This window comes from Ixodes scapularis, unplaced genomic scaffold (assembly GCF_016920785.2).
Source record: "Ixodes scapularis isolate PalLabHiFi unplaced genomic scaffold, ASM1692078v2 PGA_scaffold5__190_contigs__length_132052651, whole genome shotgun sequence".
NCBI classification, from domain to species: Eukaryota; Metazoa; Arthropoda; class Arachnida; order Ixodida; family Ixodidae; genus Ixodes; species Ixodes scapularis.
Genome location: NW_024609880.1, coordinates 106,942,916 through 106,967,148, shown reverse-complemented (window position 1 = coordinate 106,967,148; position 24,233 = coordinate 106,942,916). Strand labels below are relative to the sequence as shown.

The following is a 24,233-nucleotide window of genomic DNA, read 5'->3' as shown; positions in this document are numbered from 1 at the left end:
TACATCGCTGGTTCTGTTCTCGGCGGAGGCTTTCCAGGTGAGCAGTGTGCTCCTCTTCGGCACGGGAGTCTGAAGCGCTCGACGCAGTGAAATTCGAGGCAACAGCAACTTTGCGGCGGTTACGGACCCCCATTTGCGCTGCTGCGTACATCGCCGCTCCTTCTGCAGCCAGTCTTCTTTTCCCGAAAGGGCGCGCGGCCGACCCACCCTAAGTCCAAACCGAAACTGATAAGAGCGTAGGAAACAGTATGCAAAACAGACGAGGACGAAGAAAAACACGTGACGAGCGCTTCTTCATTGTGGTTGTCCGTTTTTCGCGCTGTTTCCTACGATGAATTCCCACCAACGCGCCCAACTATCCATTCTTCTATGATAGCTGGAAAGGTTGCCGCCATCTACGAGCGACGGCGGCAACCAGACTGGCTGTGTGCTTGCTGCCGTCGCTTATAGATGGCGGTAGCTGTCCAGGTAGGTTTGTGTCGACAGGCGTTTGATACCGGACACGATTCTGGGGAACCTAGCCCTTAACAGCTCCGCTGTAAAAAAATTGCGGTGGCTTAGCTCGGCTATGCCAGGATATATGTAGCATGAGCTTATGTGCACAAAATGAGAGGGGCTATCAAGCGGCTCCAGTGCAGCAACAGACTTGGCTACTGCGCAACGGTGGCGGACAGCTGGGCACGCGGCAGCGCCAGTGCGTCTGCTGCGGCTATGACGTCTCTCCTCTAGAATGTGCAGACCGGCGAGGCGCGCGTGTTGGCGGCGGAGTGCACGGCAATGGCTCCGGCACTCCAGTTGTGCGCCGTGTGACGTCACTGCTCCTCGCGCATGCGCAGACCGGCGAGGCGCGTGCGGCGGAATGCGTAGCGGCGGTGTCTCCGGCGCACCAGCTGTGTGCCGTGTCATGTCACTGCTCCTCGTGCTTGCGCAGCACAGCTCTTTGGGAGCCATGCGAAACTGCTCAACCTCGGCCAGTGTAGCAAACACTACAAGAATTTTTTGCCACAAATTGTGTTTTGGGTAGGTGGGCTCTTATCTGTCATGTACAAATAAAAACCTTGGCGAGCGTAAATACCCTGTCAGTGTCTCTTTAACCCTGGATTTACCCTGGAGTTACATTGAGTGAATTTTTAAATGCATTTGAAGTCGACGACCTCGGTGAAACTTCGGAATTGGTGTTGTTTATAGTGTGCTGTGTTCCTTGCCTTGTGTGCTCATGGCAGGTCCGGCAATTTATGTCTGCTGGTTGCTAGAACTGAGGTGAAATGTGTTGCTCTCGACTATATTTTTTTCATGTGAAAGCATCAGCTATCTCATGGAGCGGAGCTCGTGGCGTCTGTAACTACAAACAAAAGCTCATTGGCTGAACAAAACGGCTCCTAGATAGCCATTCGCGGGCACTTGACGAGAGCGCGCTCTCGGCAACCTCGGCAGTAGTGAAACGTGGCCGTCCACGCCAGTACATTGCGGAAAGGAGCAAAAGAACGACATTCATGCTTTCGCATTCACGGCTCATAAGAACTGCTTAGGTGTCCTCAGAATTTTTTAATTGGGTTTATTGATGCTAATCAGGTGATTTTGTCCAGATGTAATATTTATCTTTCGCTCTCTAATTGCATCGCCAGAGTAATTCATTCCAATTTACATGCCTTCGTCTCCGCTTGCAGACAGGCCTGCGAGCCCTCTCCCAGCAAATTCCGGCAATTTTTTTGTTTTTGCAAAAGGTCTGAACTTTCTTAGAAATTAGTCAATTAATTTGTTTGCAACATCTGCCTTTTTATTGAGTCTTTGGATGAGCTTTCGGTGTTTCTGCTCCGATCTGAAACCTTGTTCTTCTTTGTTGCAGGAATTTGTGCAGATTGCATCTCCTGTCAAGAAATCCACTGCACTGACAGAACACCAGCGCGAAGTATTTCGGGAGAGAAGGTAATGCACCTCCACTCTGAGTAGGGACCGGGAAATGTTTTTAGTGCATGTGCAGTGGCAAGAATTTGAATTTGTGGTGCCATTTATCCTTTCCTTTCTAGCAACAGTACTTTTTGAAGTGAGCGACTGGAGTGAAAAAACAAGTGTGAAAATTACTCTTGCGAGCAATCACTGAATATATTTGATACAGCTGTAATTTGCCAGAGGTCAGACCGGTGTAGAAGGGTATCACTGTTCTGGCAATTCAGTTATTCTGGAGCCAGACTGTCCTTGACCTAATAGTGTGGGGGCCGAATTTACCCAAGCCTGTGTTGTAATTCAGAACTGCATTCGTAAGGAAAGCCAACTTGGATTGCATGTTTGTAATCCAAGTTAACATCTTAGTCAGCATGTGACATCACAGTGTTAACGACTTTATTGAATCTAGGAATCTTGGGTGTCAAGTCGTGTAACAGGACATTAGGTAATCTCACCACGTTGCAAGGTGTTACAGTGTCACGTGACGCTGTGCCACATGGTGTGATGTCACACCACAATGTCGCTAGATGTCACACAATTATTCGGCATGCCAGTTAAAAAAGGAATGAAAACCCACTGTTTCTTGTATATCACCATTCTGCATACCATATTTACCCTAAAGTTTCAAAAGAATGCCTACCCAAAATGAAGAGATAAATGGTGAAAAACATGGTGTGGGCTATCTTTAGGGGTGCCACAGCAAAACTTTATCAAAAATTAATGATAAACATCCTGGCACGGCTACAAACCATGTGAAGCGGGATTTGATACCACAGATCGCGGACACCACAAATCTGCGTTTCATGATGCGACAAAAACGCGGGAATTCACTACAAACTCCCGTGTCACGGAAAAGGATAGCACAGGTTGCGGACACAGCAGATTCGCCTTTCACAGTGCGAAGGACCCCTCGCCGAGAACTCGCATTTGATGCGAACGAATATCGCGGACGCAGCAGATTCAAGTTTTATGGTGCAATAAGCACGGGAACCCGCTACAAACTTGCCTGTCACGGGAACTGATCATGCGCACAGAAACGCAGGAATCTGCTACTAACTTGTATGTTGCGGGAACAAATACCGCAGATCGTGAGCGCAGCAGAATCATATTTCACGATGCAATATACTCGCGGGACCAACTCGCGTGGAATCGAGATTGCACACGCAGATCGTGGACAAAAATACGGGAATCCGCTACTAACTATGTTCCGGGAATAGAAAGCACAGATTGCGGACGCAGCACATTCGAATTTCACAGTGCAACATACACGCGGGAACAACTCGCATGTTACGGAAGCCGATATCGCGCGCACAGATCGCAGACAAAAACGCGGCAACCCGCTGTGAACTCGCTTGTCAGACGTGTCGGTACAGCAAATTGCGCGGTTGGTGTGATTCCTGTTGGGCATCGCGTGATGTCCGACTGGAGTCGGGGGGTGGGCGATGTTTCGGAATTTTTATGTTACAGATATTTAGCCAGAAAAACGATATGGGCAATTTCTGAGGGGCAGGCGTTCTCTCGGAACTTTACGGTACTCTCATAATGTACGCACCCCCACAACAGTCATCAATATTTTTTATGCAAAAGCATTAACTGTCCCATGGAGCAAGCCGACGTTGTCAGCTTTGAAGCCGCGCCAAACAGCAGCTAAACTACCCTTCTCCAATAGAGTGAAGTGAAGCCGCGATCTGAAGACTCTCAGCTTTGAAGCCGTCCAAAAAGCCGCGGAAAACGGTAGCTAGATTCAGCTCTCCAAAAGGACCAAAGTGAAGCCGAAATCTGATCAATAGGCTCCCATTGGCTGGCGCGCGTCATAGTTTCAAGGAACGAGGCTCCCATTGGCAGGCGCGCGTTAGTTTCAAGAAGCGGTGCCACCCCATGGCTGCAGACCCTCGCTGCAATGCGCCTGTAAAAGGAGGCGGCTGGCTGCGGGGCCCCCCGGAGCCCGCTCGGGCAGGCTCCGGAGCGGCTGCACAGCCGATGTCAGCGCGGCGCGTCCACTTCACGAGAATGCACACTCGGCCTACAGCCGCAAGCTCGGCAGTTGCAAAATGCGGCCGACCACGCCAGTACGCCGCACACGAACTAAGGGAGCAAAAAAAACAACATTCATGCTTTTGCATTCCCAACTCATAAGGAGTGCTTAGGTGTACCTCAAGCCTTCTTTTTTTTCTCATGCATTTTTAAATTTTGTCTCTGCAAGTCTTGAGCTGTGCCGACCCATTCAGCCACCAAGTAGATTTAAGCCGCCAAGCAGCCAGGTCAAGCCAAGCATGGCAGCACACGTGTGGATTATGGCTCGAGTTGGGAAGCTGTGGAAGTGATCAACAGCGTTGCCAAGTGGCATGCACAGCCAGCAAAGCTGGGTTCAAGGAATTTCCCAGCCTTCGAAGATCGTAGAATGCATCTATGTCAACAAACGCGCTGTCGTTTGCGGTCCGCTTTCAGGCGGCGAGGTCAGGAAAGTGGTTAAGCCTAGGAACACTCGCGGCGCTCTCCGTGCCAAGTAAGCTTTGTAAGGCGCTTTTTTTTAAAGAGAATGCTGAAAGCACCATAACAAGGTTTTCAATTCGTTGAGCACAGTCACTGCGGTGCGTCCAGCCGTGGGTTTGTCTCCGTCATTGGAGACGGGCCACGGCAATGGCCCCCATCAGATGGGCACGTAAGATCACATACAATATGTGTAAATGCACAAAATTTTACCCCGCGCAATGAACGCACCCCCTAAATCTGTGTCAATTTTTCGGAAAAAAATGACGTGTTTGTCATGCAAGTACGTGATGTATGACGGTTCGATCGATACATAGTAATGCAAGTGCCTTTCTATTTTTTGTGTGCGTCTGCAGGTGATGCATAGGCTCTGTTTTGCGGCCCAATCAGCGGCTTTTTGTCTCTCACAAAGCTTGGGCGTTTCCTTCCAGGTCGTTACCCGCCATGTACAACAACCTGTCCCAAAGTGGCTTGGACTCTCAGGACTTCATCATATGCACACCTGCACTGAATGAGGTAGCGTAGCACACTTTAAATGGAACTTAAGTCACAAAGTCGTGTCGGTTTTGTGCGAGGTGCCGTCAGTTGTCCGCTACCAGTAAGACCGGAGCCATCGAGTAAGCTACGCTCAGACTGTCGGCACTTTGTGTCTTGGGTGTCTCGTGGGTGCCGCCATTGCGGTGCTCGGTGCTGAGCGGGCGCAATGGACGACGGTTGCAGTTTGAAAATGTGACTTTCTGGACCTTGAGAACAGTGTTGGGAAGTGGAGGTGACATCATCTTCCTCTGTCTGGGATTTTACAGTGGAGCTGTTAAGGGCTAGGTTCCCCAGGATTGTGTCCGTCTATGTCGACACAAACCTACCTGGACAGCTACTGCCATCTATAAGCGACGGCAGCAAGCACACAACCAGTTTAGTTTCTGGTGCGCTCGTAGATGGTGGCAACCTTTCCAGCTATAATAGAAGAATAGATAGTTGGGCACGTTGATGGGAATCGATCGTAAGAAACAGCGCGAAAAACAGACAACGACGAAGAAGAAGCACACAGTGTATCGAGTACAACTCCGCTGGTCTTCCTTCTTCACGAGAGTGAAAAGGCTGAGCAATTTTTTTTTTTAATTGTTCCCATTTGCTGCGATTTTGAGGCGAAGTTTTGGATTTTGAGCACCAGGATGGCCAAAGCATCGTTACCCTGAAGCGTAACTCATTTAGTGGCTGTAAGTAAAATGAGGGTGTTGAATTCAGGAAATAGGGTAGGACCTCTTTGATACATTCTTCAGGCGTCCACGATAGATGCATAATCCGGGAAAGTGTAAGTATCGACAATGCTTTTGAAGGCCGGTAGATGGCACTGAGAGCAACTCTCGCGCAACTATTTATTTCACATGCACTTTAACAGGTGCGGAAGTCGTGAACAGCCCCGTGCAGCTCCAAGCGCACTGCCTATTTTGTGTCTCATGTCCCCCTAGGATTAAGATACATCAATTTTGTTTTTTTGTATTTACTATGAATGATTTTCGTCAGTCATGCAGTGACGACTGCAAACCGCACTAGATGTGCAATGAGTGCAGCGGTTTTCCATCGAGCGGGAGCCTCTGTCGTGAAGCTTGAGTTCAAGCAATGTTAGGGTGGTGCATAAATTTGAATTTTTTAATAGCCGTTTCGTATAATGGGCTCTTCTATATTTGCTCCGAGTTACTCGCTTCGAGGTGTTGGTTGCCGAGAAATAGCCCCGTGGTGTGTACTTCTCATTGGGCGCCTGTGCACTGCAAGAAAGCAATAGCCGCAGAGCTCACTGGCACCATAGTTATCGCTTCCCCAGATTGCATGGGTACTTGGTGATAAGCACACTCAACAGGGTCAGCCCGCCACAATTATGCGAGGGTATGTGTTAAGCAGCAATGACTTCTCAACCTGAGTTCATTCACATTCGTTCACCGCAACAAATGAACATTCGTTCATTGTTGCGGTGATGTGATTGCTGCGCCTTTTCCGTTAACCTGTGCGAAAGCACTTACCCTGCTGCATCCTGCTGCACTTTGCCAAAATGTGAGAAATTTATGCCAACATTGAGCCAAAACATATTTTCGCTTTATTACTACCGAATATATAATAAATCAGGCCCCGCTAAATTGCTGGATCGTTATGGTAGACTTCTGTAAATTTCCAAAACTTTCGGTTATCGCCTTGGGTAACATCATATTCAATTTGATCTCTGCATCAGACGTTGACAGTACTCGGAAGTGAATGGCCAGCATCGCTAAGTGTGCTTATCACCATGCAGTCCTGTACTGCCGTGAAGCAGCAATCGTATGCAGTGGAACCCTGATTATATGACATTTGCAGGACGGCACGAAATTGTCATATGATCTGCGAGTCGTATCATCCCAAAAAACTATAATTATGGATACAGTGATCGGCCCCATGCAAAAAGGACAAGTGGAGGTTTTTAAATCATGTTTAAGCTAATAACCTGCTCTCCCGTCGTCAATGGTGTCCATTTGCGAGACATTGTTTGCCGGTGTGCACAATTACGACGATGGGATCCTTGTCGCTTTTCACGCTTTCTGAAAGCAAGAACGGCGGGAACCAGCGGAAGCTGGCTCAATCCTGGGAGAAGCAACGAGTTGGAGAAAGTGGCATGCAGAGGAGAGCTAGGGTAAACATGAGAGGATGATGGGATGAGTGGAGCAAGGACGCAACACAATGCCGAGGCATTTCACAACCTGGGGAGGAGAAGGGAAGGCGCTGTCTCCTGCTCCCTCCTGGTGCTGTGGCTGTCTTAAGTTGCCGGCGGCGTGTTTTTGGATCCTCTGAAACAGCGCGCAGGCGCACAGAACTCTTTTTGCGTTGCCACGCCACTGCCCCTCTCCTCACAGAGCCATCGAATTCGTTGCGCATTTCCCGCTGAAGACGCGGGACACGTAGAATCGCGTGTTGTATAAACCAAACTTTTAATACGTTATATTTATGGGGAGTTCGTTGGGACCTGGCATATTCGTCGTAAAATTTGGTGTTTCACGTAAACCGGGGACGCATAATCGAGGTTCCGCTGTAGTGGGCATCGCAATTTTGCATATATTGTCTCGCTGCAGCGCACCCGCATGCTAAACTTGACTCTTGCGAAAAAATCTTTTATGGGCTGCTGTGTAAGTTTATTTTTTACGACAACTCGCACTTCATTATTACCTTTATGTAGGTTCCACCGCTCAATGGTACAGTATACAGTAAGTTAAAACTAAATTAGCTAAAGCAGTGAATGCAAGCATGGGAAAAACCTAAGCAAGCTTGGCAAGACAATAGCTTGGTTTTCTATCTAAATTAAGAACTTCAGTCCTATTACAGCTTAAAACTTAAAGAAAACATTAACTTGGATGCTCCGAATTATTATATTGTACCATTATTTCGGTGGAATTTACTACTTGGTTTATGTTTGATTATGTACCTAAAATAACCATGCACAGCAGTTTGTACTGCCCTTCAATCAGCACTTTGTTACCATACCTTGTGCTTCTACGCGCAGTTAAACTGCTAGCTAGGGAATCAAACGTGTCGTGCTGTTGATGCCATTAAAAGGTTGCACAGAGGCAAGAAGGCAAAGTAGACAAACACTTTAAAATATTAACACAGAAATTATAAATAAAATGTGTGCTTACGATACAAGAGCCTTTTTTGTTCCTCCCAAACTGACTTTCGGTTGCTTCAAAAGGTGTTCCGAAACAACTCTGGCCAATCACATCACTGGTGTTGTTTTACAGCAAAGCTGTTTATGGCTGGGTTCCGTGGATTTTTTATGTGCGTCAACAAGAACTCCGGTCCCGAATTTAATGCAAAATCACTTCATTCTATGCAAAAGCTTATATGCCTCATCACTTGGATATGCATTTTCAGTAGATTAGTTATCAATAGGCAGCATTTTCAAGATCAGTAGGCTCAGGTAGATAATAAAGGTTTCTCAAAGATTTGCCGCTGTGCGACCCGAGTTGGCCATGTCTACGCTCACACCGCCCTCTCTTTGTCGTCGGTCCAACCGCTTCCGTGCCTAGTTTCCTTTCCTTCCACTCTCCCGACCAAGACAATAAATGTGTTTGCACCTTTGTTCAAAATTCTGTGTCGTGTGCTAAACAGCTTCGCTGGTCATCCACCTGCACAGAGTAAAATGGTTCATAGTGTTTTTTGTGAAATTTGAAATTGAAAGAATGTGTGAATACGGCGAGCAGATTTATAAATCCCCCTAATTAGGCTAGCTTTAACAAATCTGTTGTTTACATGCCACAGTTCATAAATGTAATTATATTAATAATAACCGAGCCTCAAAGTGAACAAGTGGAAGCTTGGAAGCACCCTTCACAAGTCCAGCTGAATTTTCGTTTAAGCACGGTGCACGGTAGCGAAAGGCTCGTAGAAACTATTCAATATTCTATTCAAAGATATTCGGCGCAAACCACAGCTCGCGTCGAATTAAAATTTCACAGTTTGCACATGCCGAAACAAGCGTGTTAAATTCGACGTAAGCACTCCACAAACTTACAGCCAGAAGGTTGCTTGATGTCTCCTACGCCTTGTCTCTGGCAGCGTTGCAAAGAGGCCCCTGCAGCAGCGGGAAGTGGAGAAGCGCGTGCTCCGGTCATCATCCTCGACTCGGAGGACGACATGCGAGACGTGGAGAATGCGTGCGAAGGAGAAGCGGGCACAAGGGCCCGGGAGATGGAGCACAACAGCGGCGGGCGTAGAACGCCGCCTCTGCAAGAGGTGGACTGCAACTCGCAGCAGCCGGTCGAGGTTGCTGCGGAGGTGGTGGTGTCCGAGTCAGAAGAGTTTGAATCCAGTTCGCAGCTCAAGCAAAAATGCGAGGTGAGTATCCTTTCGTTTGCTAATTTCAGGGTTCATACAGCTCCTTGAAATTCTTGAATACCCGGGATTTTGTTAAAAGCCTTTTTAGGGTGCTTAAATATCCTTGAAAGTTAAAACGATCCTTGTATTCCTTGAAAATCCTCCAACAAATGCGTAAATGGGGCCGCATTGTCTGGCAACATGGCATGTTGTTTGATCTAAAGGATAAAGCCAATCCAATCCAAGGTGTCCCATGCTGTCGCCATTTTTGCTTTGTGTTGAGGATCGTGTTGGTAAGTGTGAGACACTTTCAATCAAGATAGAAAGACTATATGCTGGGTTCAAAGTTTAAGTTCCAGCCTTCTTGGCTGGAGCACAAAGACTATCGCTAGTGGGTGAAACCAGATATGGATGAGTACCGTATTTACTCGCATATTGGTCGATACGTCGTATAGGTTGACCCCCTAACTTCGGGACCCCCGAAAAAAAAAAAAAGTTGAAAAATATAATACCGGGATTCGCGTATTGGTCGACCCCCCAGTTTTGATGAGGCGATTTTTGAAAAACAGGTCGACCTATACGCTCCGTGCGGGAACTATAGGGGGCGCTTTGAAAAACGCGCGCAGCGCCGCTAGCGGAGGAGCTGGCGTTCGACAGTGAGGCGCGTTCAGCAGCCTGCGGCGCCTTTTCGCATGCCAAGCTGCGGCGGCGGAAGCGCGCACGCACGAAACTTTTGCTTTTTGAGCCGATACGTTGAAGGTGACGTTGCATGAGTGCTGGGGCAGAAGGTAGCTGTTCTTCACTTCTTATATATTGAGTTTGAGTCGTTATTAGGGGTAATATCTCTAGTTGCCGCTGAAAAAAAAGTTGGAGCAATTTTCCGAAAAGCAAGACAGGCGCCACTATAATTGCTCTGAGTGGGAAATTTATCTGGCTCGTCGCTGTAAACGTTGGACTGCTGGAACGATGATATTTGGAGGCAAGTGAGATGTTCACTAAGTTTGTGCACGAAGTGTGCCAAGTTTCATTAAGACAGCAGGTGTGAAAGTTATGTTTCTAACGAATAAAGAAATAAAGCTGTACGGAATATCCAATATTGGACCCAAAATGTTGTGTTATAGCGGGCTGTGCAAAGTGCAGATTTAGGTACACAGGTGCTTGAACTTGACAGTAACACGAGACAGCACTTATTATACCAAAAAGAGGTGGCATAGGGAAACCAAGCGGGAATTTGGTTTGGGCGGCGTAACTCAATGGGAACCGGTTTTGACCATGAAAGGGCTGTCAAGAGAATACCACTGGTCGTGGGAGGTGGAGACTTTACAGGTAAAAAGGGACTAGTAGACTGTACTTCCAATTGAAACAACTTTATGAAAGGTGGTTCCAAAGCCGAGAAAACAAAGTTGTCGGCCAACACACGGTTTGGCCGTCAAGGGCTTTTGCGGTCAGCTGTTGTGTAATAACTTGTTGTGCGAGGTGCTGATTTTCGGCGCACAGGTACTTTGACATGACCGTAACTTGACACAACACTTGTTAAACCAAAAAGAGTTGGCATAGCGAAACCAGGTGGAAATTTAGTTTGGGCGGCGTAACTAGATGGGAACTGGTTTTAACCGTCAAAGGCTGTCAAGATAATACCACTCATCATGGGAGGTGCAGACTTTACAGGTAGGAAAGGACCAGTGGCCGGTACTTCCAGTTCGAATCACTTTGCGATAGGTGGCTTTAAAGCCGAGAAAAAAAATTGTTGTCTACAGAACTCGGGGTGTCAGCGTTTCCACATCCAAAAGAAGGCTGATCAAGAAAGAAAGCACACCACATAAACTTCCATACTCAAACGTCGATTCTCCAGTGATTCCGAGTTTCATTGTTTGTTTGTTTTTTAGATTAATATTTGTCACTTTTTTTTTACTGTTCGAATCTTTCTCCATGAAGTACAGATTTCGTGCCATACTTGTCCGGAAATATCACCGACGCGTACGATGGGGACAAAACTTCTTTGGAGGGCATTCCCCCAACGAAATTGGCACTGCATACCCGCGAGTGTGAAATGCAATTTCAGTTCGTCCCCTCGGCGCTAACACATGTAGGCGTTACTGGTACGAAAACACACGCAGAGCGCAAAACGGCAGTGTAGAGTATGTCAGCCGTGCCGACACAGTGACAGACATGATCGGGAGACCGAATTTCTCGCGTAGTACGGCACGGGTCCATCGTTGTCGCTGTCCCACAAAACATCGGCGAGGTGAAAAGCTGTGAAACTTTATCCCCACGAGATAGTACGCATAACTATTGAAGCACTTAATGACGCAGCACAGGCAGCACTTCATGCTGTTAACCCAGCGCAACCGCACGTACCGCTCCGACTTCAATGCGTACCAACGTACGCAGCGTGGTTTCGGTTTCGTTTTCTCTGGGGTTCTCACTGCCTACCTTCGGTACCGGCCGCGCGGCGGCGCGCCAGTCGCGTCGCACGGAGTGTATATGCGAGTAAATACGGTACTTTCGAGCGAAGTGCACGATCTGTCGGAAGTCGTTTGATGTCGCCACAATGGGTGAAAGCGCTTGGAAGAGTTATTTGAAAAGCGCAAAGCATCGATCTGGAGCCGAATCAGCTGCTTCCAGCTCGTCTATCACCTCTTATCTACCAGCATCGGACCTGGCGTCGGATACGCCCAGGCACCAGCGTGCAGATGCAAGTACCTCACGGGCCGCGACCTTTGACACGGATTGTCAGAAGCACGAAATGGTTGTTGAAGCGGAGATTTTGCGGACGATGAAGGCTGTGTCGTCTCACTACTCCTACAACTCCTGTCGGGACGTTGCCAACGTTTTTCAAAGAATGTTTCCCGATAGCGAAATTGGAAGAAGCTTCAGCTGCAGCAAAAAAAAGTGTTCTTACATAGCATGCCACGGACTGCGAAAGCTTTTTTGCTTCACAAGTGCACGACCTGGTTCAGCAATCCGAACACTTTGTGGTGCTCTTCGACGAAACAATGAACGAGAGTACCTTCAGAAAAAGCAGCTGGACCTTCATATGCGGCTTTGGAACAACGATGAAGTTTCAACCAAATACTTCATGTCATCATTTCTGGGTCATAGCACAGCAGCTGACCTTTTTGAGAAGTTGACAGAGAGCCTTGCGTCTCTTCCGTTGAACAAGGTCATGCAGCTTTCAATGGCCCCGATGTGAATTGGAAACTTTTTCATGGCTTCCAGCAGCACTTGAGGAGCAACTTTCAAGTACACTGTTTGGATGTCGGATCACGTAAGCTGCATTCTATGCACAACGCGTACAAAACAGGGCTGCAAGCTACTAACTGGCATGTTGACAGCTTTTTACGAGCTCATACTCGCTGATCCCTGATGCACCAACCCGCCGAGACAATTTCGTTGCGGAGACAGAACACTCTGTGTTTCCCCTTCCGTTTGTTCCCCACCGTTGGGTGGAGAACGTACCAGTCCTTGAGAGGGCCCTGTCATTGTGGGAGCACCTGGAAAAATACATGGAAGCCACCAGAAACTGCAAGCTGCCCCTGCCTAACAGCAGGTCATACGAAACTATCAGCGCCTTTATGAAGGACCAGCTCGGTCTCGCAAAACTCCACTTCTGCTTCAATGTTGCAATGATTGTGCAGCCGTTCCTCACTCTCAAAAAGAGTGATGCACCCATGGCATTTCTTCTGGCAAAAGATCTTGAGAGCATTCTCAGGACCCTCGTGACAAGGTTTGTAAAGTGTTCTTTGATCACCCAAGCCACAAGCATCACCAAGCTGCTACAAATTGATCCCAAGGATCCTGGCAGCTACACACAACTGGAGGAACTGGACATTGGTTGTGCAGCAGAGAAAATACAACAAACTTTCGTTAATTCGACCTTGCCAGGACCTTGAAATTTAATCGAATTATTCGAGTGATTGAATTAAAAAAAGAACAGAAAAACGGTTAAAATTAAACTTTCTTTTATTGTCCGAAAGACTCACGGATGGTGTGCTGCCATCTGCGCTTAAAACGCGTGTCCAAAGGCATGCTCCGGAGAGCAGCGTAACTAAACGTCACGTCCCCAAAAAATCGCGCACAAAAAAAAGAAAAAAAAAAAAAAAAAGTTTCACGAGTTGACTTTGGCACCGGGCAGCCGGACCGTCAGCGACAGAAAACAAATGACAACAAAAAATAAAAAAGAAAAAGAAAACCGCGCTTTCCGGCGTGCAAGATGGACCGCATTTGATGCTACAAAGAAAAAAGGGCTCTGAGAGCGCGCGCATAGAAAGCTCTAGGAGCCGATTTTGGCGCCGGGCGGCCAGATCATCGGCGACAGAGAAAAGTAACAAAAGAAAAAAAATTAAAAAAGAACCCGCGCTTTTCGGCGCGCAAGATGGACCGTACACGATGCTACAGAAAGCGCTTTGAGAGCGCTCGTTGTCTCCGCGCTTGACCACGTGCTATGTTCTCCGCGCTACTCCACGCCAGATTGGTTGCGCTGGCTCGTGTCATTTGCTACGGTCCATCTCAACGGCGTATAGGAGCGAACGCATATTTGCGCACGTTCGGCTTTGCAGCAAAGGGTCCATGTTTTACCGTATGTTGGTGGTTTTTTTGCCGTGGTGCCGTGCAAAGTGAGCCCGCGGGCTTTCACTTGGGACGAATTATCCGATGCGGAGTCTTCCGGAGTTCGAACTATCGAACTTTTCCTCCCATAGAAATGCATGGGCGCTCGCCGGGACTTTTGAATACGATCGAAATAAACGAAAAGTTGAATTAACCACGGTCGAACTAACGAAAGTTTACTGTATTTAAAAACAGCAAGGCGAGCCCTAAATGCATCCTGGAGTTTAGATTTGAGTGTCGCAAATTTCTTGTTGAAACGACATTGAAGCTTCTTGAAAAAAAGTTTTCTCAAGTACCCAATTGTCCGAGGGCTGCCCTGCTTTGATCCCAGGGAAATGTTGAAAACAGAAAAATGCCTTGGGAAGCTCACAGTTGTTTTGAATTGCCTTATCGATGCAAACCTTTTTTCTGAGCACAAGAGAGACCTGGTTTGTGGGCAGTATGTCAATTTTTGTCACGGGTTTTGACATGAACTGTAAGTCTACTTAAGAAGCCAAGAGCGTATTGATAAGTTTTTTGTGCTCCTGACAAAGTATGGCACTTCCTTTTCCACATTGTGGGAAGCACTAAAGCTGCTCCTTCTGCTCAGTCATGGCCAAGCTTCCGTTGAAAGGGGTTTTAGTGTTAACAAGCAGATTGCCATTGAAAACTTGGCAGAGATTTCATATGTTTCTCAACAGATCATCTGCGACGCTATCAAAAACCACGGTGTTCTGCTTAGTATTCCACTGTCCAAGGAGTTAAAGTCCTCTGTACGCCTAGCAAGGCAGAGGTATGCTGCATACTTAGAAGAGTGCAAGAAAAAAGCAGCCAGTGAGCAGAAAAGTTTGAAGAGGAAAGCAGTTGAAAAGGAGCTGGAGGGAATGCATGAGAGGAAGTTGGAACTCGAGAAAACTCTGAAGTGCCTGCTCGAGTCGACGGATTGCTTCTCAGAGGACGCCGAGGCAAAGAATGACTTGACTCTTTTGGCCAAGGCCAATAGTTCTCGCCGAACAGCAAAAGAAAAGGAAGCAGCTATAGCTGCTGTAGAACGAGAAATTCTTGCCAAAAAGGAGCTTATTTCTTAATGACGAAAGTAATCCCTGGAGAAGGGGAACAAGAGGGACAAAGGACAAACATAAATCTCCAAACACAGCTAGGTGACTGGTGAGCGACCGAAAAAATCCGCCTGGTCCGGGTATCGAACCCGGGACCTCTCCATTACAGGTGGAGCGCTCTACCAATTGAGCTAACCAGGGGTTAGACATCAGTAGAGCAAATGGGTTTTATCAGCCGCCACCAGTCTAACACCAACAAGGGTGAAGCTTGCAATTTAAGGTAATGATTATAATGCAATTTAATGCAAAGGTGCAAGCGAGCTGGACAAGAATGACGAAAGTAATCCCTGGTTAGCTCCTAACACCTAGCTGTGTTTGGAGATTTATGTTTGTCCTTTGTCCCTCTTGTTCCCCTTCTCCAGGGATTACTTTCGTCATTCTTGTCCAGCTCGCTTGCACCTTTGCATTAAATTGCATTATAATTATTTCTTAACTCCTGTCAATGAATAAATTTCTTTGAGCCTTCCTTGAGTGTTGTCTCCTGATGCCCTTGAAATCCTTGAAAAGTCCTTGAATTTTGCATCAAAAATTTTGTACAAACCCTGGCTAATATTGCGGGTTCTCGGTCTGGTACCCAGGAGTACATGGGTTCCCCAGAGTACCCTCGTGGGTTCCTCGAGCTCCCAAATTTCCTCGACCGTTTCTGCGCCCGTGTAAAGTGGCCACGTTGGCGAGATTACAAAATGGTGCTTGATTGTACGAAGACAAGCGAAATGAGTACACAGCGTGAGCACTTGGTGACAGCCAAAATTTATTGACAACTGAAGCCCAGCAACAACAATTACTGCTATAAAAGGCCAAAAGCAGTACACAAAAAGAACTTCAGACCACATGAATTATGATTCAACAAGGGCTAAGAAACTCTTTTTTATTTTTGTAGATCGAGAGATGGTCTGACTAGGAAAGCTATCAATGCCCTCTTTTTTCTTTTTCATTTCGAAGTTCTATTAAAGTTTCTTTGCTCTGCTAATAAGCTGGAGGTCTTCAAAGTAAGAACAACTAGGACAATCACAAAAGCGCAAAGGCATTGTTTTTGTGTGATGTCTTGTTATCATTTGTGGAGTGTCTATCCATTTCAAAGGGCAACTCCTCATTTTTGTTTTTGAAAAAAATATTGCACAGTCTAGAAGACCACTCCTCAAATATTACGACATAGTTTTGTCTAAATGTTTCTTAAACGGTCCGGCAAACTTTGCAACTCACCAAGTTGCCAAAATCGGCTGACTCGAGCGGGCGAATGAGAGCGCAATCAACAGCGCTGTCAAGGCTACGGTGTAGGCAAAGTCAACATTGAGCTAAACGTCATCACCATTGCCACCTTTTTCTTGTTTTTACTTTTCCGGGCAAGCGTAACATCAGCAGTGTTTCCTCCACGCCCAGTGGTGTCCACGTGATTGGCATAACGCACCTGCGCAGTGCGCTTCTTGGGAGTCATCCGGCCACCTTGCCGTGGTCCCACCGTTACCGCCGTTTCCCGCGTCACAAATGCCATCGTCGTCTCGCCGTTTGTGATTATCGTTTCTCGGAGTTTCGTCCACACTACGGACACTATATGCACAGACTTATGGCGCAGTTGTGGAGATGTCGTCAATCAAATATGGTCGAATGTTGTGGACACCAAAACATGGTAAAGAGTGCGGTGCTGAGTGCAGAAAACATTTGCGCCCGGCCCGAACCCGCTCGTTGCATAGAGGATGACTTGACATCTCGTACCATGTGATAGCCATGTTCTTGGCGGCTCGAAGCCAATGTTGTCCGACAGAGCCGAAGTTTCAATTTCGATTTCTGCTCGTGTTTAAAATTAGATTTAAAAAAAAATGCAGTGGCTTAGCTCGGCTATGCCAGGATGTACGTAGCGTAAGCTTAGGTTCGGCTGGTTATTCTTAGCTTTCCTGGTTGTCTAGAATTAGCTTGATTATCATGCTTACTGCTGCTTCAATGACACACATGGTATACGCACTATGTGACTACTTTGGGATCCGATGAGTTAAGCTTCTCCACTCTTCTTATTGCGGAGGAGGTGCTGTGTAACCGAGTTTTCGGTTGCACGTCAAAAGATCCCCAGGTGGTCGAAATTAATCCTCAGTCCTCCGCTGGGGCGTGCCAGATGCCCGTTGTTGGTTTGGTCAGCTGCGCGTCGTGTTGTTATCCATCAAGCAACCAAGCTGCCGCCCAGAACAACCGGACAGCGCGAGTCATGATCTCGAGCGGGTGCATGCGTGCGGCGCGTGCATCGGGGACTGGCCTAGGCGCCAAACCAGTCCTGCCCGTTCCGTCGCTGCTCCTCGCGCATGCGCAGCATGGCTCTCCAGGAACCACACAGAACTGCTCAACCTCGGCCAGTGTAACTTACACTACAAAAATGAAGGACGTTTACAATTCTATGTAATGTCGAAGTAAAGCGCATCTCTTGAGTAGGAGGAGGGAGGGTACAGAGGGGAATTTACCGTGAAATTGTGGGACAATTTTCATGTTTAATTGGGCAAAAAAATTTCCCCACTAAGTTTTGCGGAAAATTTGCCCCGCTAAATTTTGCAGAAAAAGTTCCCTGGAAAATTTTGCGGAACAAATTTCCTATTGCATTTGGCGGAAAAATTTACCCGCTAAGTTTGGCAAAAAACATTGCCTGCCGAATTTTGTGAAAAAAATTTTCCTTCAAAATTTAGCGATGAATTTTCCATCTTAATTTAATGGGAAAATTTTCCTGTAAATTTGTGGGGAATGTTCCCGAAAAATTTAACGGGGTAATTTTCCTGCTAAATTTAGCAGAAAAATTTTCCACCAAGTTTAGCGGGAAAATTTTCTGCAAAATTTAGCAGGAAAACTTCCCCACAAAATTTAGTGGGAAAACTTCCCCGGGAAATTTAGTGAAAAATTTCCCCGCTACATCTAGCGGAAAAATTTTCCGACAAATTTACCACGGAGACGGCTCGACACGGCTCCTGCGCAGATTGGTCGTAAGTGTGCATGTGTGGTGTTGTCGCGTGGAAAGAGGGCAAGGCGAGCGAACAGAAGAGCGACAACGCCTGCCCGGCCGAGGCTTTTGTCTTTTTGTTACCTTCTCGCAGTTCGCAATTCAAACGCGGCTATCAAACGTTTGGAAACCCTCTCAAATCTAGGCAAACTATTTTTCTGTTTTGTTTCGTTCCAAATCAGAATTCGCAGCTTGCGGTTCCGGAAGAACGATGACGACGACTCGGCTAGTTTCATCAGCATGGTTAATGTGGGTTTTTTTGGTGATCTTGCAGTTGCCGATTTCTGTGAGTGTGGCAAGTTTGTTCTACATCAGCGCTTCAATTTGAAACGAGGGGCTTTACTCATGAAAAGAATTACGCATGGCGCGGAATTCTGGCCTTCCAACAATTCCTCTCTGGAAGCGGCGCAATTGGGATGTTTCGGTTGTGGTTCAAGGTTAGATTTTGCCACGATCATGGGTAAACCTGCATGCTATAAAGTTTGTGACGTTTGTTACTTCTCTTTTTTCTAACCTGTGCGTTAGATTTTTGTGGAATGGTAGGGCCAAGAGGTGTTTCTTGCACGGTCTGTCTAACATCACGGCGCTAACATCGGGAGAAAAAATGACTCTCTTGTCAGCTCCGCGCCGACCGCACGTCTTTGGCCGAATTTATTAAATATTCGAGTAACCGAGCTCTAGGGATTTTCGCGAATCGAATTATTCAAGAACTTGCTATTCGATTTGAATTTGTATATTTGAGTATTCGCACACCCCTACTTTTTAATGTGAAATCACTCATTATCCCGAAATCTTTGGATTTGAGCACTGTTGCCCTTTAAGCATTATCTTAGCAGATCTGATCCACCTGTAAAACTTGGCACCAAATATGTGCACTATTGTTGCAGTATGTTTTACAAGTTCTGTCGGCTCTTGCACTGCCTTATTGCATGTGTGCTGAGATGTGAAAAGGTTCCTCCTCTGCCATTGTTAATAGATGGGGATTTCTCAACATCAAAGAGTTTGAAAATCTCCGGTCTATTTGACTGCTTGCAGGTGGGAAGTGACTGAGATTGTTTTCTACTTTCAGGAGTTGGTGGTCGAAATCAAGCTGTGCCGATATGACACCCCGGTACCGAAGCACGTGGTCTCGCCTGTGGCTAGTCCGAAAGTCCACAGGCCGAAGGGACGCCTTTCCTTCGCTCGTTCCGTTGACCCGACCCTGGAACAGGCCACTGAAGCCGCGCACCTTGACTTCACCGACGTAGTGCCAAGCTCCCAGTCAAGTCTGGGCTCTGGCTGCGAAGAAACCGTAGCGGAAGTCCAGAAGGGAACCGTCAAGCGCAAGTTGGCGACAAGGCCGTCAAAGAAGAGTCGTGGAAAAGCGAAGAAAGCTCCGCCTGCACCAATCGGCGCAAAGCGGAAATCCCCTGGGAGGCCTCGGAAAGTCGCGAAACCCATCGTTTCAGAAGACAGCTCGAAAGATGAGTCGCTACGGACATGCGAATCCACATTGTCGTGCGAGAGCCAGCCTTCGGGCAGCTTGCATCTTGGCGGACGGAAACGAGACAGGTTGCTCGTTGCGTCAGCAGAAGAAGAGGTGCAGACGCCGCTTTTGCCGAGACCCACAAAGGCAAGTAAATTGGCAGTTGCGCCGAATCTCCGCAAAGGCGCCGTTGCGGAGGTTGTGTCGCGGTGCCCGCAGTCGTGGCTCGGGGTTGAGCTCGAAGACGGAGTCGCCCCTTTCGCGGAGGACGAAGACGACCTCACCCTCGTGGAAGAAACAGAAGTTGACCGCACTCTCCCCGAAGACGACGATGAAGACAACGCATTCGTCGAAGACACGGAAGTGGATTGTGCTCAAGTCGATTTGACGTCCGACTCGCCCGAGGGAACTGGGAACAACGATACACAGGAGACGGTGACGTACGCGGCCTCTGAGCCCTCCCTCCGTGATGTCGAGATCAGTCTGGTCGAAAGTGATGTGGTCGCTATGGAAGAAGATGGCGAGCAGGAAAGCGGAGTTGGCGGTCTTGGAAGCCGTTCCTCAGCTGGAAACCGCGACGGGAGCCACATCTCCCCAGCGAAAGGGGAGGACAGTGGCCCTACCCTTTCTCAGATCACCGCAAACTCTGAGCTTCAGCTTCAGGCGATCGCGTCGGCCGACGTGGATTTCCTCGGAGACGCAGTCGCGCCAGGGGTGTTGGTAAACGAAACGGTTGGGTTTGACTCCACAGAACACAACATTCGAGCTACAAACGGCAGAACCGATACCAGTGTCCACAAAAATGCGTCAAGAACGGTTACTGACATTAGCGGGGCCTCCATTTGCCGGCCGTACGTGGATTCCGGAGCCGCTCAAGAGTCGGAGCAGTTCTCCGACCTGCGACTCGAGTCCGTCACCCAATCGGAAGCATCAAGTGGATCGGAGGAAACCGACGCCGCCATTGCGCATCCGACAAGGCCTGAAGACGTGACGGCGGCAAGTGCCGAACTGGCGCCTCCCACCTTAAGGTTGCCAAGCGTCTCTCAGCTTCGTTGGAAGCAGGTAAAGAATGCATTTCTTGTGTCTTGCGAGTCGATCAGGGTGCTTCATTTGTGAGGGAACCAAAATATAGACATGTTGTGCTGCTTAGTGAAGTTGTTTGTGTTGCCCGTTAAATAGTTGCAATTTTAAGTGGAGCTTGTTGAGTACGATCTGCTGTCACAATTAAAATGGAATGATGTTTACATGTTTTTTTGCATAATTTTATTAGTGGGCATTTAGAATAGGAAACAGTGTGCAAGATTGAATTTAGTGTAGCTCTAGAGTTATTTACATTGAATTAGCAAACCTGTTTTGGGCATTACAGTAGAATCTTTTCTAACGCCTTTATGGTAACATCTACAATGCATACACAGCTCATCACTAACAAGTTGCTCAGTGAAGCTTCTTGCCAACCAATTCTTTGCAGATATTCCCTACCTTGACTCCGCAGCAGAAGCAACGCCCAGAATCCGCAGAACAAGCAGCCTCTACGGTAGACGAGTGCAAACCTTGTCGGGCGGATAGAGAATCCATAGCCAGCACCGGGGAAAGCAAGCCCTGCCAAGCCGTCGAGGCCTCCGTACCCGAGCGGTTGTCACCGGACCTTCCCGAAGATCCTTTGGGGGCAGACAATGGCGGCATTGCACAGGGGTCCATTCAGTACTCCGACCTGGTACTGGAACCCCTCAGCCAGTCGGAAGCCGCAGATGAGTCCGAAGAGGCTGACGCGGCCATGGCACAAGCCTCGGACACAACCGACAAGGTGAAAGGTGCCAGAAAGCGCAAGCTTCCCTGCCAGGCATCGCCGATTGCGAGTCGCCTCCGTGCGAAGCAGGTGAGACGGTCCGAATCAGCACATTCTCACGGTTGAGTCACTTCCAGAATTCTCTTCTTTTTTTTCTTTTCTCGACAAACTTCTTGGTTTACATACTTGTCTGCAGTTATTCACAATAGAGAAAGAGAGGGGGGTGTCTGGCTCATTGGAGCATTAAAATCAACTATGGTTAAGCTCGGCTTAAAGTGGTGAAGCAGTTTGCTTTAAGACGATGACAGTCTGGAGGATTTGGGTGACTTCCCTTCAAGACGGGTATCGTAGACCACTTAGTAACACGTACAAGAGACCTGTAGGGACCTGCAAAAGTCATTCACTTAGTAGTCACGTTTATTCACTATTAGAGGTTGCCTACCACGAGTACTAGTCACATTTTTTCACTGAGGTGTGACGTACGTCTTTGCTGGTTGTCTCGGTCACGACTCGCACGCAAGTATTCTTGCTTAAACACTTTCTTCTCGCGTACTCGCGCGCAGCGGTATCGCCAGTGTAGCTAAGCCTTGCCGTTCTCTCACGACTCCCGTCTTCTTTACTCTCGTCCCACTTCTGCGCCGCGGCCGCTGCGCCATCTCTCAGGATTGGCGCGAAACGGCTGTGGCAATTGCCCATGCAATTTGAGAGGTGTGGCCCATGTTACATGCATGCAGTGGCGTCACTAGGGTCAGCAGCACCCGGGGCAACAGCCCGCCCAGTACCCCCCCCCCCCCCCCTTGTTACACTACTGCGTGCATACATCATATGTGCGCTCCCCCTAACAGAGGCTGCCTACCACGCTTGTGCGCTGCTCATGAGGGAGGCAGCACTTCTTTCACACAGAACAACAGTGTAGCCAACCATTGCAATTCCTGAAGAAATGTGGTCCAGGAAGTGTATATTTGCGAGTATGCAGTCTGGTTGGACTTCTTTCCGGGTTTGTGAAACATCGTGCTCAGTGTCGGCGCAGCATTTCGTGGCACAGGTAACTTTTCGTATGAGGACATTACAGTAAAACCTCGTTATAACAAAATGGGATATAACAAACAAATGGATATAACAAAGCAATCATAATTCCCCTTGCTTGAATAGTTGGAAGAAATGGACATTGGCTATAACAAACTAATGGTTATAACAAAGTAATTATGACCGCTCCTTCAACTTCTTTATAACGAGGTTTTACTGTATCTCTGCATCATCATTTGCCAGGTTCGATGCTCCGCGACATCAGTTTCTCCAAATCTGTACCTAGGAACCCAGGGGTTGCCAGACTCCAATCCTCTCTAAACTAATCGCAGATGCGGCAGTCCCTTCAGGCGGCGCAGGAAGAAAGCTCGTCCCGGCAGCAGCAGGGTTGCTCGACCGGCCAGGCGGCGCCGGCGGAACCGGGCTCTCCTCCCGGCCGTTTGGGCAGTGGCAGGCCCCCGTGGGCCATGTCGCCGTCGTTGGCGCACTCGTCCCGCAGCAGGCAGATGCTAGACGCTGCCATGCGCTCCCTCGTCACGTCGCCCAGTGCCGTGCTCAAGCGGAAGGCGGCGGCGGACATGAGGCCGGCGGGCACAAGCAACGGGACAGACCCCGCCAGCCCGGGCCTCAACGGGATCCTGAAGCGGAAATCGTGCGGAGTCGACTCCCCCGAGCATTCCCCGCAGCGGGTGAGCATGAGACAGACAACGAGCAGAGTGATTGTTTGCATGTTTCCAGGGAGTTATTGCATATACTCAATTCTAGCGCGACCACGGTTGTAGCACGAGGGACGACTTTTCGTTATGCCCCGTGAAAAGAAATAAATACTATAGTTGTAATGCCTCGTGACGGAGGAATAAAAGAGTACCTTTATTTTGAAGAGCCAACACTGGTTAGTTTTGGGAGAATGATTTTTCCCGTCGCTTGTCGTCGTCGTCGCTGTCGGAGATGGAGTTCTTGCCACTGTCTTTGTTGAGGTCATTCAATATCAAACACTTCTTAAATGCACAAACAATTATGCCATGCAAGAGGCTGTACCACGCGGAAGGCTGTACCACGCGGAGACGCCCATTTGGCGAATTTCAATGCACGCAGTCGCTTAATTCTTCTCGAAGGCGTCGAGGCCCGATCCTCGTCAGTGACGAACTCCAAGAATTTCTTTTCCAAATCCCAGCGAAAGCCACGACAGGGTCCACGGAAGACTTTCCGCTGTTGTCACATTTGGAAAACACATCCTGCTGGCGCCCCTATTCGCAAATTGTGGATTTTTTCGCGTCCAACCGCTGAGCAACGGCGGTGTATTCTAGCTTCTCGGCTGTCAATATTGCCTCGTTCTTGAATGGCATTGTACTGCGTACGTCGTGCTGCTATTGGTTTGGTGCAAAAATGTCCGACACCGCAGAAGCGCGAAAGGTTGAACGTCGCAAAAGCGCGAAAGGCAGACACGAGGCCGAACAGGTCCGCCGGAACGACCAGAAGAAAGAATGACAGGTTTTACAACAATTCAATGGATTTAGATCTGGATTTGATGGATTTTATTGTGAGCAGCCGTTTAGGTATGTGCTGCCGGCATAAAATTGAGAAACCGCTCAACTCCGAAAATAGTAATTATTTCAAAGTGTCGGCATCAATGAGGCCAATTTTGCGATCACTCGATTATAACACGAGGGGCAACATCAGGCAACAAAAATTATTAAAGAAAACTCGAGTTAGATTTGAGTAAATGGATACTCCGGCCACTATACAGTACAATCCACTTATACCAGTAATAAGAAAACCCGAAATTTTATTCGTTAAAACTGTCGAGACCGGTTATAACAAAGTCAAAGGGGAATAGGAAATTACTTTGCTATGTCCGCTATTTCGTTATAATCGACTTTGGTAAACGAAGTGCAAAAGGGAATAAGAAATCGTGATCGCTTCACTGTAGCCGCTATTTTGTTATAACCGGTCTCGACATTAACCGATTATCGTTGTATCTGGACTAGAAACATCATTTCCAGTCTAGAA

At 47.9% G+C, this 24,233-nt stretch overlaps 1 protein-coding gene across 3 annotated transcripts in view; it reads left to right on the top strand.

Annotated features, from left to right (window-relative positions):
* LOC8038100 (telomere-associated protein RIF1) overlaps positions 1-24,233 on the top strand; it is a 94,178-nt gene that overhangs the window by 52,688 nt on the left and 17,257 nt on the right. For 2 of the 3 annotated variants that reach the window (XM_029966961.3, XM_029966960.3), the window contains exons 24-29: positions 1,847-1,926; positions 4,866-4,950; positions 9,010-9,288; positions 19,016-20,473; positions 20,880-21,287; positions 22,556-22,912. In XM_029966961.3, coding sequence (XP_029822821.2) covers positions 1,847-1,926; positions 4,866-4,950; positions 9,010-9,288; positions 19,016-20,473; positions 20,880-21,287; positions 22,556-22,912 — 2,667 coding nt within the window. The remainder of the gene's footprint in view (positions 1-1,846; positions 1,927-4,865; positions 4,951-9,009; positions 9,289-19,015; positions 20,474-20,879; positions 21,288-22,555; positions 22,913-24,233) is intronic. The other variant, XM_029966962.4, reaches the window with a different exon arrangement.